The 16,071-nt window shown below is 43.4% G+C and overlaps 1 protein-coding gene across 2 annotated transcripts in view; it reads left to right on the plus strand.

The window, feature by feature from the left end:
- Positions 1-16,071, plus strand: part of ERC2 (ELKS/RAB6-interacting/CAST family member 2) — an 866,973-nt gene that overhangs the window by 385,790 nt on the left and 465,112 nt on the right. For both annotated transcript variants that reach the window (XR_008445768.1, XM_054035803.1), the window contains exon 8: positions 3,935-4,072. Coding sequence is in view for 1 of the 2 variants with exons in the window: in XM_054035803.1 (XP_053891778.1) it covers positions 3,935-4,072 (138 nt within the window). In the remaining variant the exon portion in view is untranslated. The remainder of the gene's footprint in view (positions 1-3,934; positions 4,073-16,071) is intronic.

A 16,071-nucleotide genomic window follows, 5' to 3' on the forward strand; every position in this document is an offset into this window, starting at 1 on the left:
AACCACTGGCAGAAGGGTATAAGGTTGGGGGAAAGCAGAATCACCATTTTACCCCTGGGTCTGGGAAAAAAGAGGCTGGGCGGTCACCTCCCCATTCCCCTGGTACTCGACCCAAATTTCCTGTGCAAGCAGAGGAGCCCAAGAGGTGCTATCATTGTAAATCCACTGAGCACCTGAGGAATAAGTGTCCCTTACTGAGTGAAGCTGCGGCTTCTCAGAGCCAGGCTGTGGCCTCTTTCCACACAGGATTTGTAAAGCTTGCTTCCACACAACCCAGCAATGAGCATATGCATGCTGTTAAATTGAATGGTCAAATGCTTCTTGGATTAAGGGACACGGGTGCTGAGATTTCTGTGGTCAGGAGGGACCTAATCCAGGAGAAGGATCTGTTGCCAGGTAAAATGGCAGAATTAGAGCTGGTCGGGGGTTACAAAGTCCTTGCACCTTTAGCTAACGTACACATGCAAACTCGGGATTTGCAGGCTGAGCTGACTGTTGCAACGGTGGCACACAATTTTGCACCGTTTCTACTGGGGAATGATTTCTTTAGTGTGGCAGAATCTGTCCCAGGGTTGGTTAGCAGTGAGAAGGAATCTTGTGCCAAAAGCCCCAGGGGGGGGGCGAAGTCACACAGACTGCTGGGGGAATAGGAGGGTGTCTCTTAGATTCCTCTGCAGCAGTAAAGGATGCAGCTTCGGGGGCAGGGCTGATTGTAGACGGTTCCTGTAGCTCTGGGGCTCAAGGGAAGTTCCAGAGGGAGGAGCTGGATGAAGCCAGCTCCTGTCCCCTAATCATCTCCCCGGGGGAGGGGGATGTACCACCTTGTAGCAAGGAGGCCACCACAGCTGCTGACTGCCAGGAAGTTGCAGGTCAGCAGGGGGCCGGGCCTGCCCTGGGGTGCACAGAGGTGTGTGTCCCAAAGGTGGAAGTTGGGGTCCTGGGGACCATTGTGGTGGGAACAGGCCCCAAGGACTCTATAGCTGAGTGCCAGCCCAACCCGAGTGGAAGGGGAGGGATTTTGCGGGCCAGTGAGAGGTCTGTTGTAGCTGGTAGCTCCATGTAATAGAAGAAAGTCAGCTTCAAGAACGATTAATGAAAGTTGTCTTACTCTGTGATGACATTTTCTGACCATTTGGGGCGGCATTACTATCACACTTATCCAAAGGCATGCTTTTTTTGAAGGTTTCATATCACTTAGAAAACTTCAGAAAGATAAGGTCATACTCTTTTTATACGCATTTTACATAGTAGACCTACTGAAGTAGACAGGTTAAGCAATTTGCTAAGGTCTTAGAGATGGTCATTTGCAGAGCTGGGAATAGAACCCTGGATTCCCCATTCTAACACCCCTAAGGCATTCAGTAAGATAAATCAAAATGAAGTATCACAATGAGGGAGGAACAACATAAGGAGTGTAGGGGAAATTTCAAGTGATGGAAGTGGCACTGATTTTCTAGACTGCTGTTTTCTTTTGGTTTGAGAATATTGAAAAGTTGTAAGCTTACATAAATATGGCTTTATATGTTATAGCTATAGCCATATTATCGGCTCCGATTTGGTCTGTCTTCTCTCTTTTATATTTTTAAATTTTGCTCATTTTTGCCTTCTTACTCTTAAGAAAATGTATGTTGTTTGCAGTGTTGTTGCAGCCAGGCTATGAGCCACTCTTGGTCACAGAATATGAGAGAGAAAGTGGGTGAGGTAATATCTTTTACTGGACTGTCTTCTGTTGGTGGAAGGGGACAAACTTTCAAGCTTCACGGAGCTTCTCTTCAGGTTTGGAGAAGGAAAGCTAGAGTGGCCAAGCTAATAAAGTGGGACAAATCGTTAAGCATAATGAGTTCATGTGTGTTGTAGGAGATCACTTAATATGAAGTGGGCATCTCTGCAGTCATAGGACAATGGAGGGTTAGTAGGCAGCAGGGTGTGTACAAGTTGTTGTAATGGGCCATAAAACCAGTGTCTCTGTTAAGTCCATGTTTTTTAGTGTCCAGCGGAGTTATGAATTTAAGTTCCCAGGCTTGTCTTTTGAAGGTGTTGTGCATGTTTCCTTTGAGGACGAAGACTGAGAGGTCAGATATCGAGTGATCACTTTGTGAAAAGTGTTCGCCTGTGAATGATAGGGTGTTTTTTGTCTTTTATCATTTTTCTGTGTGAGTTAATCTGAGAGTGTAATGATTGTCTAGTTTCACCCACATGGCAGTTGTAGGGGCATTTGATGCACTGGATGAGATACACCACATGTTGTGAAAGGCATGTGTTGGACCCATGCATCTTGAAAGGGGGGGGTATTGATCATTGTAGCAGGGGAAGTATATCTGCATGTTTTGCACCTGTTGGTCTGGTAGGGTCTGGTGCCACTTTGAGTTGCTGTGTCCTATCCCCCTATCCCTGTGGGGAGCTTGCCGAGATTGGGGGAGGGGGGGTGTTGTTTGAAGGCCAGAAGGGGGAGAGGGTTCAAGAAAGATATCTTCCATGATGTGGTCCTCATCAAGTATGGGTTGTAATTGTTTAATGATATCCTGTATGGATTCTAGCATGTTCTTTGTGGTTTTTGTTTTTTCTTGAACCATAATTTATACAGGATTCCTTTAAAAAAAAGTTCCTTACCAATATGTAATGCAAAAGAAAGAGTATTTAATTTTAAGTTGTATTATTTTTCCTCCTTGACATTTTAAGGTTGTAAAAAGGAATATTTTGCATATGCTGGTATTTTTTAGATAAGAGTGCATGATATGAAGTAAGAGAAGTAAAAACATATAGTCAATGGTAACTAATGCAGTCCTCAGGAGAAGATCCAGGCTACCAATCATGTACAAGAGTTATAATCTGCAGTTTAGCTTGTTTGTTCTCAGGCTATAGATAATGGATAAAAGTGCCTGGTTTGCTGCCAGTACATGGTTTATTTGCCAAATATGCTGTTTCATACTTGTTCAACTTGATCCATATCACAGGTTCTTCCTATTAAGAGCCTGCTTTACATGCAGTTACTTTAAATCAGTTACCCACAAAAATATTTTATGGTACAGACTTTGCTCAACAGATTTGGCACATTTTTTCAGCCGCAGTCCTGAAATCTTTGTGTGAGCATGATTCACATTGAAGTCAGTAGGAGCTTTCAGTGCACAAGGAGAATATGTTTGGTCTAACAGTGTGAAAATAGGGATATTCTGAATATATTATAAACTGATACCTCAACAGGTTTCCCCTATTTTATATCATAGTTGACCATTCCTGCCTTGTTACTATGTATTTGCCTTTAAAAGTTAAGGACCAACTTTTACTTCTCAATGTTCATACATTCTTGCCAGCAAAACTGTGGCTAAGAGCAAAAGTTCTGGTGGAGACTGGCTGCCCAGATTGTGCATTCCACACAAAAATTAAGATGAACCAAGCCCCACTAGTTGTCTGTGAATTATGCCTTTTGGGCCATGTTCAGGTTATACAATGGAGCACTCAGAAGAATGAGAGAATCATGTCAAAATATGTATCATTAAAAAAAATCTAGACATATAAATTAGAGCTACCCCTGGCCAGCTGCAGTTTACATATTCAGTACTGGTGGTTGTACCTTCAAAAGGCTAACGAATGCTGGGTGCACCTCCAAAAGTTTAGTTCAAATAAACATTCAGAAGTTAAGATGCTTATTCATAGGTTTTGAGGCTTCCTTTCTTCTTCTACAACACCCTCCAAATCCACCCCTTCTGCCCCAAAACTTTCTAATATGTAGCCATGAATATTGAAAGATTTGAGCAAAAGAAGAGGTTGCTCTGTTGCTCATCATGTGTGGTATAGAAGATCTGCAGTAACCTGAGGGATACAGCACAGTACGTGTACATGTAGCTGTTTTAGTAATGCAGATTATTATGGCTCAACTCCCTTCTTGAATGATAAGAAAATATTGATTAATATTGTGATCTATTTATATTTTCAGATTGAAAATCTACAGGAGCAACTTAGGGACAAAGATAAACAGCTAAGCAATTTAAAAGACAGAGTGAAATCATTGCAGACGGATTCCAGTAACACGGACACAGCTCTAGCAACATTAGAAGAAGCTCTGTCAGAGAAGGTAATGTTTAGCATGTAACAGTGTTATATGGTGCTCTTTCAATGAGGGGGTGAAGAGTGTCCAGAAAAAAGATGCTTTTTTAAAGTGGTCTAGCACCAAAGAAAGAAATGAAAGAAAGTTTATGTAAAATTAAAGAATTAACCCCCAAAAAAATCTCCTCTGTATTTTTATTTGGAGTTTTATGCCTTTAACCTGCAAATGACTTCATCCCACATTAAGTGGTGGGTTGTTGGAGAAGGTGTGTTCCACCTTCAAGGATTAGAGAGCCAAGAAAGTTACCTGGTACAGAGCTGAGGTGCATGCAGCACCATGCCAGGTCAGTGTGGGGCTGGTCAGGTGACCAGAAGAGGGGCAGGGACTATTGGTACCCAAGTCTATGCAGTAAATAACCTGGTTTTGTTTTCACCTGGACCAGTCTGAGCAGCCTCCCATCCATGTAAGTAGTTAAAATACCAGGTTTCATCATGATCCGCTGTAGTCATTAAGCTAGTTGCTCCTTTCTGGTAGGGTGGGGGTGGAGTCGGGCTGGGGTTGGGGTCTGGGAAGGAATTTTTCATTCACCACCAGATTGACCCAGGCAAGGTGAGGTTTTCACCTTCCCGACAGGTGTTTGGGGGCTTAGTGGGGGCAAAAAACATAACAGAGGTTAGGCTATGAGGTTGCAGCTCATTATGTAAGCTTGGGGCAGATATCCAGTCCAGGTACTCTGTAGGGAATAGATGCAGTGATCAGATAAAATGTATCTGGAAAGTATTTAAAGGAGGTATTTTCATAGGAGTGAAAATGGGGGGGTCAGGGCTCCTACAACTGGTATGGCGGGGAGTCAACACCCCCTTCTTTATAGCCCTCATTTGAGGGGGTGGGTGGTGAGATCCCAGCAGCTGATGGGCTGGGGACCAGGGTAGGAAGGGGGAAGGCTGACAGCAGTGCTCCGGGTAATATAAATGGTTATGGAATTACCTGCACTGTATAATTTTATCTGCTGAGTACTCTCTGACATTTGGGAATAAAGTTGTGGCTTAATTAAACTATGTTCATTGTTTGGGTCCCTCTTCTCGCTTGGCTGGACAATACCTAAATACCATTGACTTCAGTGGGACCAGAATTTCACCCATTAACTTTAAATACATGAGTAGTGCTATTGAACTCACATACTTGAACTCAGTGGGACTATTCTTGTGCTTAAAGTTCAGCACGTGCTTTATTTTATGTGGAACAACTGGTAAATGTTTAAATAAACTTGAATGAGTCTGGAGCCTTCCCAGTGGCAAGTGGGACCTGCTCTTAGACACTAGTCTGAATACTGTGAAATGCTGCCCTCTGTTATGAGGGTTTTCTGGAGTCTACAGATGCAATTAAAACCTTGTGACTGGAGGTGGAATTAGTGTTATCTATTGTAAGTAAATATGTTTGGGCCTATGTGCAAAGTTAAATCATGTTCTAGTGTCTAATGAGAATTTTCATCATATAATGAGGTAGTATTATTTAATCTGAATAAGTTGGCGAGTGTTTAAGGGAGACCACTGCAGGTATAAATGCAGCATGGTGGGTTTAATGTTATTCTATAGCACTGCTTTTTCAGGGTAAAGGCTACTCTCATCCTGTAAATATGGAATTAGTAAATATCACCCCTATTTTACAGAAGGGGAAATCGAGTCTGTCAGATGTTTTGTGACTTGCCAAAATCACACAATAAATTAGCGTCAGTACCAGGGGCCCCAGCTTCAATATTCACATCTAATCCAGTAGTCCAGATTAGTTATTTATCCTTTCTCCCTTGTTTTGTCATCTGTAAAATGGTTAATAATATTTAGCTAATGATATATGGCTGCATATAAATTTTCCTCATGTCTATTTTTGGATTTTGCTTATTTTAAATATCATTAAACCATTTTAGGCCTGGTCTACTCTGAGTTTAATTCAAATTTAGCAGTGTTAAATCGAATTAACCCTGCACCCGTCTACACAACGAAGCCATTTATTTCAAAATAAAGGGCTCTTAAAATCAATTTCTGTACTCCTCCCCGACGAGTGGAATAGCTCCAAAATCGATATTGTCATTTCGAATTAGGGTTAGTGTGGCCGCAATTGGATGGTATTGGCCTCCGGGAGCTATCCCACAGTGCACCATTGTGACTGCTTTGGACAGCAATCTGAACTCGGATGCACTGACCAGGTAGACAGGAAAAGCCCCGCGAACATTTGAATTTCATTTCCTGTTTGCCCAGCACTGGAGAGAATAGGTGACCACAGAGAGCTCATCAGCACAGATAACCATGCAGGCCAATAATCGAAAAAGAGCACCAGCACGGACTGTACGGGAGGTACTGGATCTGATAGCTATATGGGGAGAGGATTCAGTGCTAGCAGAACTTTGTTCGAAAAGACGAAATGCCCAAACTTTTGAAAAAATCTCCAAGGGCATGATGGAGAGAGACCACAATAGGGACTCAGAGCCGCATGAAAGTCAAGGAGCTCAGACAAGCCTATCAGAAAACAAAGGAGGCAAACAGTCGCTCCGGGTCAGAGCCGCAGACATGCCACTTCTACGCTGAGCTGCATGCAATTCTAGGGGGGGGCCACCACCACTACCCCACCTCTGACCGTGGATTCCGAGGCGGGGGTAATCTCATCAGCCACACCTGAGGATTCAGCGGACAGGAAAGAGGAGGAGGAGGAGGACGAGCTTGCGGAGAGCACACAGCACTCCATTCTCCCCAACAGCCAGGATCTTTTTCTTAGTCTGACTGAAGTACCCTCCAAGCCAGTACCCAAGACCATGACCCCATGGAAGGGACCTCAGGTGAGTTTACCTTTTAAAATATAAAACATGGTTTAAAAGCAAACGTTTTTTAATGATTAATTTGCCCTGAGGACTTGGGATGCATTCGTGGCCAGTACAGCTACTGGAAAAGTCTGTTAACGTGTCTGGGGAAGGAGTGGAAAACCTCCAGGGACATCTCCATGAAGCTCTCCTGGAGGTACTCCAAAAGCCTTTGCAGAAGGTTTCTGGGCAGTGCAGCCTTATCCCGTCCTCCATGGTAGGACACTTGACCACGCCATGCTAGTACAAAGTAACCTGGTATCATTGCATGACAAAGCCTGGCAGCGTATGGTCCTGGTGTTTGTTGGCATTCAAGCAACATCCGTTCTTTATCTCGCTGTGTAATCCTCAGGAGAGTGATATCGCTCATGGTAACCTGGTTGAAATACGTGAATTTAATTAAGGGGACAGAGGTGGCCGTTCCTACTGGGCTGTTTGCCTGTGGCTGAAAAGAAATCCTTCCCTGCAGTTAGCCAAGCGCGGGGGGGGGAATTGGCGCTGAGCTTTTCGCCTTTGGCTAGCAGGGATCTTCCCTGATACCAGCCACGTGGTGGGGGGAGGGGTACAGCGATCATCCCAGATAATTCATGGCAGGGAGGGCGGGGGGTTAGTTTGGTTTCTGCAGGGATCTTCCCTGATACCAGCCACGCGGTGGGGGGAGGGATAAAGCGATCATCCCAGAGAATTGGATGGCGGGGGGAGGTTAGTTTGTTTTCTGCTGCTGAAGGTTAACAGGAAAACCGCAGCAGTCAACGGGCTTTGCTTGGTATGTGGAAAAGGAGGGCGCAGAAGCCGAAAGACAATGGCTTACCATGTCCGCATGCAAGCTGAATTCTGTTGCCCGGACCTGCGTCTGTGATCTCTAACACCAAAGCCACAGGCACTCAATATTAAGATGGAAAATGCAACCCTGTACTGAAATCACATGTGCTATGTAATGTGAATAGTGTTGTTCATCATGAAAGAGTATAAGCATTGTTCTGTAAAATGTATATTTTAAAAACTTCTCTCCTTTTTTTCATCCCTCCAGCAGCTGCAAATTTTTCAAGCCTCCCTCCTCTGTCCCGAAGGCTATCTCAGATAAGGCGGCGGAGAAAGAGGACGCGAGACAAGATGTTCTCGGAAATAATGGAATGCATCCGCAATGAAAGAGCTCATTTGAATGAGTGGATGGACACAGTATCTAAGTACAGGAAAGATGCCAGTGAACGTGAGGCCATGAGGGACGCTCAAGATGAGAGGTGGCAGGCTGCAATGCTGGGGCTGCTGCGTGATCAAACGGACGTGCTCCGGCATCTGGTGGAGCTTCAGGAACGGCAACAGGATAACAGACAGCCGCTGCAGCCGCTGTATAACCTTCCTCCGCCCTCACCATGTTCCATAGCCTCCTCACCCAGACGTGTAAGAACGCGGGAGGGCAGGGGGGAGGTTCCGTGCACCCTCCCACTCCACTCCAGTGGACAGCCCAACCAAAAGGCTGTCATTATATTGAATTTTTTCAAAAGCAACAGAGGGTCCTGTGGCACCTTTAAGACTAACAGACCTCTGTTAGTCTTAAAGGTGCCACAGGACCCTCTGTTGCTTTTTACAGATTCAGACTAACACGGCTACCCCTCTGATACTTGAATTTTTTCAGTGGCCTTTTACTTCCCTCCTATCCTCCTCCCAAACCTCACCCAGGTTACCTTGTTGGTTCTCTCCCTATGTTTATAATCAATTAATAAAGAATACATGATTTTTAAATGATAGTGACTTTATTTCCTTTAAAAGCAAGCTGTGATTTAAGGGGGGAAGGTGGTTTGCTTACAGGGAATGAGTCAATCAAGGAGGCGGGTTTTCATCAAACAGAACTTTCACACCGTAGCCTGGCCAGTCATGAAACTGGTTTTCAAAGCTTCTCTGATGCGCAGCGCTTCCTTGTGTGATCTTCTAATCGCCCTGGTGTCTGGCTCCACATAATCAGCAGCCAGGCGATTTGCCTCAGCCTCCCACCCGTTATAAAGGTCTCCCCCTTACTCTCACAGAGATTGTGGAGCACAGCAAGCAGCAATAACAATGGGGATATTGGTTTGGCTGAGGTCTGACCGAGTCAGTAACAAGTGCCAGCGACCTTTTAAACGGCCAAATGCACATTCTACCACCATTCTGCACTTGCTCAGCCTGTAGTTGAACAGCTCCTGACTCCTGTCCAGGCTGCCTGTGTATGGCTTCATCAGCCATGGCATTAAGGGGTAGGCTGGGTCCCCAAGGATAACTATAGGCATTTCAACATCCCCGATGGTTATTTTCTGGTCCAGGAAGTAAGTCCCTTGCTGCAGCCGTTTAAACAGAGTAGTGTTCCTGAAGATGCAAGCGTCATGAACCCTTCCCGGCCAGCCCACGTTGATGTTGGTGAAACGTCCCTTGTGATCCACAAGTGCTTGCAGCACCATTGAAAAGTACCCCTTGCGGTTTATGTACTGGGTACCCTGGTGCTCCGGTGCCAAGATAGGGATATGGGTTCCATCTATCACCCCACCACAGTTAGGGAATCCCATTGCAGCAAAGCCATCCACTATGACCTGCACATTTCCAAGAGTCACTACCTTTCGTAGCAGCAGCTCAGTGATTGCTTTGGCTACTTGCATCACAGCAGACCCCACAGTAGATTTGCCCACTCCAAATTGATTCCCGACTGACCGGTAGTTGTCTGGCGTTGCAAGCTTCCACAGGGCTATCGCCACTCGCTTCTCAACTGTGAGGGCTACTCTTATCTTGCTATTCTGGCGCTTCAGGGCAGGGGAAAGCAAGTCACAAAGTTCCATGGAAGTGCCCTTACGCATGCGAAAGTTTCACAGCCACTGGGAATCGTCCCACACCTGCAACACTATGCGGTCCCACCAGTCTGTGCTTGTTTCCTGGGCCCAGAATCGGCGTTCCACGGCTATAACCTGCCCCATTAACAGCATGATCTCCAAAGCACCGGGGCCCATGGTTTGATAGAATTCCATGTCCATGTCCTCATCACTCTCGCCGCCGCGCTGCCGTAGCCTACTCCTCGCCGCCTGGTTTTGCAGGTTCTGGTTCAGCATAAACTGCATGATAACGCGCGAGGTGTTTACAATGTTCATGACTGCTGTCTTGAGCTGAGCGGGCTCCATTCTTGCCGTGGTATGGCATCTGCACTGTTCACCCAGGAAAAAGTCGCAAAACGGTTGTCTGCCGTTGCTTCCCTGGAGAGGGGGGAGGATGTACCCAGAACCACCCGCGACAATGTTTTTGGCCCCATCAGGCATTGGGATCTCAACCCAGAATTCCAATGGGTGGAGAAGACTGCGGGAACTATGGGATAGCTATGGGATAGCTACCCACAGTGCAACACTCCGGAAATCGACGCTAGCCCCGGTACATGGACGCACACTGCCGAATTAATGTGCTTAGTGTGGCCGCATACATTCGACTTTATACAATCTGTTTCCAAAATTCGAATTATATAAATTTGGATTAATTCCATAGTGTAGACATACCCTTAGAAATTTTAACACTAATGCTCAAAGAATTTAAAGTGACTTGCCTGGGAGGCAATGTGGTGAAGTGGGTTAAATAGGGAACTGGGAATCAGAAGACTTAAGTGATTTTTCAAAAACTTTTGTATTTCTATAGAAATTTCTTTCTCCCATGTAAAATGGACCAGATTCTCAGCTGATGTAAATCAGTATGCTGTTTTACACCAGCTGAAGATCTGGTCCAACATGAATAATACAAAGTTCTAAAAGCTAGTATATCAGAAGTTCTAAAAGGCTTTGAATTATGGGCTTTGTCCTTTGTCTTTCGGTTTTATCTGTTTATTTTTGTAGACTGTCAAGTTGGAAGACTGCAACACTGCAGTTCAAATTAGAGAGGTTCATCAGAATCATCATACGTGTGGAATGCTGGTGGAACAGCACCAATAATGTTTATGTCTCATGTTTGGAGCTAACTGTCTTTGATTGGAAATCTTTTTGTCCTGGGTGGAAAGTGAATTACTGGTATACCAGACATGAGAACAAAAAAATTACTGCAAGACCATTCAGGGAGATAAGGTTAATGTGGTGTGAACAGTGCAAATAACAGGACACTTGGTTCTGGGGAATTGTACACAAAAAAGAAGAAGAATTGCCTTGGGGTGAAAACAGTACTCTGGTCTGTTTGATTTGGATACTGCAAATCATTGGTGCTAGCCCCTTTTGCCACAGTATCACAGTGGGAGCTCATGTTCAATTCATTATAATGTTGTAACTTTTTCAGAGTCCTTGCTTTTCCAGGATACAGGCTGCCCTGTAAACATGGCTTAAAGATACAGATAGGTGTCTAGTGGGATTTTCGAAAGCACCTAGCCGCCTAACTCCAATTGTCCTTGGATATATTGAAATAAATGTTTAATTGTGCCCATCTTTCCAAGTGATCCTGATGGCTCTTTATTTAATGACTTTGCCTTATCCCTATTTATCTTACCACAAAGCTTGGTGACCTCTACAGTCTTTATAATCAGTTAGCCAGTTTTTAATCTATCTCATGTCTGCCATATGGATTTTTACATAGTGCTAACTTTTAATCAGAATGTCAGGAAGTACTAAGTCAAGTGCTTGACAGAATTCTGAAAGTATTACATCAACAGTTACCTTTATCTACCAAACTTACAGTCTTGACAAAAAATGATTGTGAGTTAATCCAATAAAACCTGTTTTCCTGGGAGACACATTGATTGGCATTAATTAGATCATTAACCTTTTATTCGTTAAGTCTCATATCAGCCGTTATGTTATTTTGTCTGGAACTGATGTCAAGCTAACTGGCCTATAATTATCTATGTCATTCTGTTACCCTTTAAAATATTGCCACAATATTGGCTTTATTTCAGTTCTTTTGACCTTTCCCACTTTTCCAAGATTTATTAAAAATAAACATAAATGCTCCAAAAAGCTCCTTGCACAACTTTTAAAACTGTTGCGTGCAAATTATCCAGGCCAGTTGGGTTTTTGTTTTTTGTTTTTAATTTTAGTAGAATCTGGTTATCTTCCTTAGTTACTGTTGGAATAGAAAATATTCCATCATCACTTAGTGATATGAATACATCATCCAGCTTCTTTTAAATACAGAACATAAGTGTTTTGTTGAACATTTCTGCTTTTTCTGCATCATTATAGATAATTTTATGATCTCCAGCTATCACAGTTCCAGTTTAGTGAGCCACTTGCCAGACGCCTGTGAGAGGATCCAATTGCTGAATCCCTGGGTGTTTTAAGACCACAGAGTCTGAGTGGAGTCCAGGCATTGCTGCTGTCTTAGAGCCTCTGGGCAAACTCTTGGGGTTCAGATCTATCTCCCCTCCTGAGAGCTACAACTATACAATCCCCTGCCCAGCCTCTAGAACTAGTGTTGATCCCTCAAATTCTCCCCATACCTTAAACTCCCCCTCTCCCAGAACTCCACCCAAAAGTGTGAGCCTTACAGTTTATCTCTTCAGTTCACGAAGAGTGGCCCTACCAGGAGCACAAGTCTCCAGCCGGCATAGTTCTGAGGGTCATTGGGACAAACAAGACTCTCCATCACAACAAGGTAATGGTCTAAGGAGAGGACTGCAACCTGTATATGACTTTCATTGACCTGACAAAAGCATTTGATACAGTCAGGAAGGCTTTGGAAGATCATGGGAGAATTCAGTTGCCTGGAGAAATTCATCACAGTGGTTCGGCAATTCCATGATGGCATGTTCGCTCGTGTTGTGGATGACGATGAGTCATCTGAACCATTCCCAGTCACCAATGGAGTCAAGCAGAGCTGTGTATTGGCACCAACCCTCTTCAGCATGATGTTCTCTGCCATGCTTACACATGCCTTTTGTGACTGTGACTCCAGGATTGGTATCAGATACTGGACTGCTGGCAAGCTCTTCAATTTGAAGAGACTGCAGGTGAAGATGATGATACAGGAAGTGACTGTTTGCAATCATCTGTTTGCTGATGACTTGTCCCTGAATTTCAAATCTGAGTCTGATATGCAGCGAAGTATGGACTATTTCTCTTCAGCTTGTGACAACTTTGGTCTCACAATTGACATCAAGAAGACAGAAGTGATATACCAGCCTGCACCAGGAAAGCCTCATGTAGGGCCTACTATCACAGTGAATGGCCAAACCCTGTATGCAGTGGACAAGTTCACCTGCCTCGGCAGTACACTTTCATATGCAGTTCTCATCATTGATTAAACCAATGCCAGACTGCCAAAGCAAATGTGGTCTTTGGCAGACTACGTGCAAATGTGTGGGAGTGTAGAGGCATTAATCAACAAAGCTGAAGGTCTACAAAGCCAACTCTGATGTATGCCTATGAAACCTGGATAGTGTACTGACATCATGTGATGGAGCTGAATCACTTTCACATGGGCTGTCTAAGGAAACTAATGAGGATAAGATGGCAACACAAGGTTCTAGATACTGAGGGTCTGATATAGGCAGGCATTCCAAGTATCCATATTCTGATGAAAATACAGATAAGATGGGCATGTCATGTCACCAGAATGTCAGATAAGTGACTGCCAAAGAAGATCTTTTATGGCAAGCTAAAGGAGGGAAATTGCTCTTAGGGAGGCCAGAAGAAATGTTTCAAGGTCGTCCTCAAGTTATCCTTGGGGCATTTCAACATTGACTGAGAGTTTTTGGGAAGATCTTGCTCATGATAAATCTACCTGGTGAAGCCTCATCCATATTTGAGCTACAGTCTATGAACAGAGAAGAATTGCTGAGGCATGGCAGAAGTGCCAGCAGTGTAAATCTCGCAACAGTAGCATGTGCACCATTAATGAAGTAAGCCATAGTGGCATCTCTTGTTCAGTGTGCCACAGACAATTCAAAGCTCAAATTGGCCTGATCAGCCTCACATGTTCACAAAAACCAGACCAATCAGTGATGTCATGGTCATCAACTCAAAGGATGAACAACAGCCTCTTCAGTGGGTCATACGATAGGTGCAATGCGTAGCACACAGACACTTTGCACAAAACCCCAAACCACCATTGCTCTTCGCTAAGAGATTAAACACAGTGAGTAAAGATCATATAAAAACATCAAACCTGCTGAATGCAATGCTCTTCCCTTTGACTCATGCTTTCCCTGGGGGACCATCTGAATTCAGGTAGGCAGGGTTCTCCCTTGCATCATCAGGCCCCTGCAGCAGTTTCTCTCTTCTTGAATAGCTGAAGATGGTGAAGATCCTGAATAGATCAGCTTCTGTCCATTTTATAATGTTCCAGTGCCTCGGTTAGATGACTCCCAGATCAGCCTCATCAGGTGATCCCAAACTCCTATCATGTGGCTTCATTGTCAGGCAACCTCTACCCTGACAAATCAGCTCTTTTGGATGGGAGCCAGCATATAGTCTTGGGTGTTTGTATTTGAATAGAGGACCACCCTGAGTTATCAATGCTTTCTTGTCAGCACTGTGTCACTAAGCCTTGGAATTTCAGTCCAACATGGAGACTAAGAGACAACAGAGAAGACAACTAGCCCCTACATTCCAAATGGACTTTGCAGTCTGGTAGACATACAGGGAATTCATAATTTCACACAGAATTAATACAGACAACTCCCCCAAATCACCACACCATCTAATAAAGGACTTACATCATTTTTAGGTTTCCTGTTGTTTCTGCAACTATCTGTGAGACATCCCTCTCTGCACTATCCAATGCTATGGAAGGAAGTACATGATCATGATGCCTCTTGCTGTTCAGAACAGTTCTTACAGTTCTCAACAGAAGACATCAGCTCAACAGTTTTGCCATTTAGACAATCGCCATAAAAGTGAATTTGTCACTTCCCTAAAGTGATTATTTGTAGGTTCATTTTAAAAATTTTTTGTAAACCTCCCCCGTCTTCCATGCTTCCCCCCAAAAGGCTCCCTCTTAAACACTTATGACTAACACAGGTAAGATCATCCCACACATTAAAAGAAAAATTATACACACAAGGAAAAGTTATGATTTTCCCAGCAGAAATTTAATCCCTGATCTACTGTTATGTAGTGCTAAAGGTTTCTATAAATTCTCACAGCTATGCAAACTATGGTCTTAATGAGCAGGAGTCAGCACTTGATCTCCACAAGATAAATTGCAGGTAGACTTTTTGAGCCCTGTCTATACTATGTAAAATATGGTTTATTCACTGAATGTGGTTTAACCTAGGTCTACTTAACACAGTTCAAAACTCCCATTGAAATAAATGGGAATTAAGTATCTAGGCACTTTTGAAAATCCCACTAGGAGTCTCTGCAAGTTTAGGCACCTAAATAGGCTATGTCACTTAGGGCCTGATTTTTAAAGGTAAGTCCTATTGAGACTTATGTTTCTAATTCACACACTTTTGAAAATTAGACCTGAAGTTTAGCTCACTAATTCACTACTATTATATGTGCTAAAACAGTTCTCGGAGCATTAATACTGAATGTGGAAACCATGTTTTGAAAATTCAGTCAGCAAAAGACTTAAGCATGTTGTTGAACTGAATTCAAAGTCAGTTTACTTTTGTTGGTGTGGACAAGGCTTTATTCAGAGATTCATAGATTTTAAGGCCAGAAGGGACCATTGTGGTCATCTAGTCCGACATCCTGCATAACACAGGTCATATGACTTAAGTCCAATAGGCACTGTTGAACTAGATCATATCTTTTAGAAAAAGGTACACACTTGATTTGAAAACACCCCTCAGAAGGCTTTTATCCAGAGAATATTAAAACATAAAACTTAGCAAACCAAATAGCAACAAAATCCAACTTGATGCCCCACAATCAGATAGTTTAACTGTTTTTCTCCTCTAAAATGTTTTACCATAAAAAGGGGCCTAAAACTGGCTTTTCGTTTTGTGTGTATGATTCTAGGCCCGCTATCACTTGCATTAGATTTGCACATGCAAACTTTGTGTGCTTATTGTTTGAAAATTTTATAATTTATTTGCACCAATTGTAGTGCATTGAGAATTGCAGATAAATAATTTGATTTTGAATTAGAAAACATCGCCACTAGTATTTTACCAAAAATCCTAGAAGTAGAATTTGCAAGAGTATGAGTATTCCATTTTGGCTTTTCTTTTACATTTAATGGCAAGGTGGCTTTGTCACTGTGTCCAACTAAATGAAAAACAGAGACTGATGGAATCCTAAAA

This window comes from Malaclemys terrapin, chromosome 7, assembly GCF_027887155.1.
Source record: "Malaclemys terrapin pileata isolate rMalTer1 chromosome 7, rMalTer1.hap1, whole genome shotgun sequence".
NCBI lineage: Eukaryota > Metazoa > Chordata > Testudines > Emydidae > Malaclemys > Malaclemys terrapin.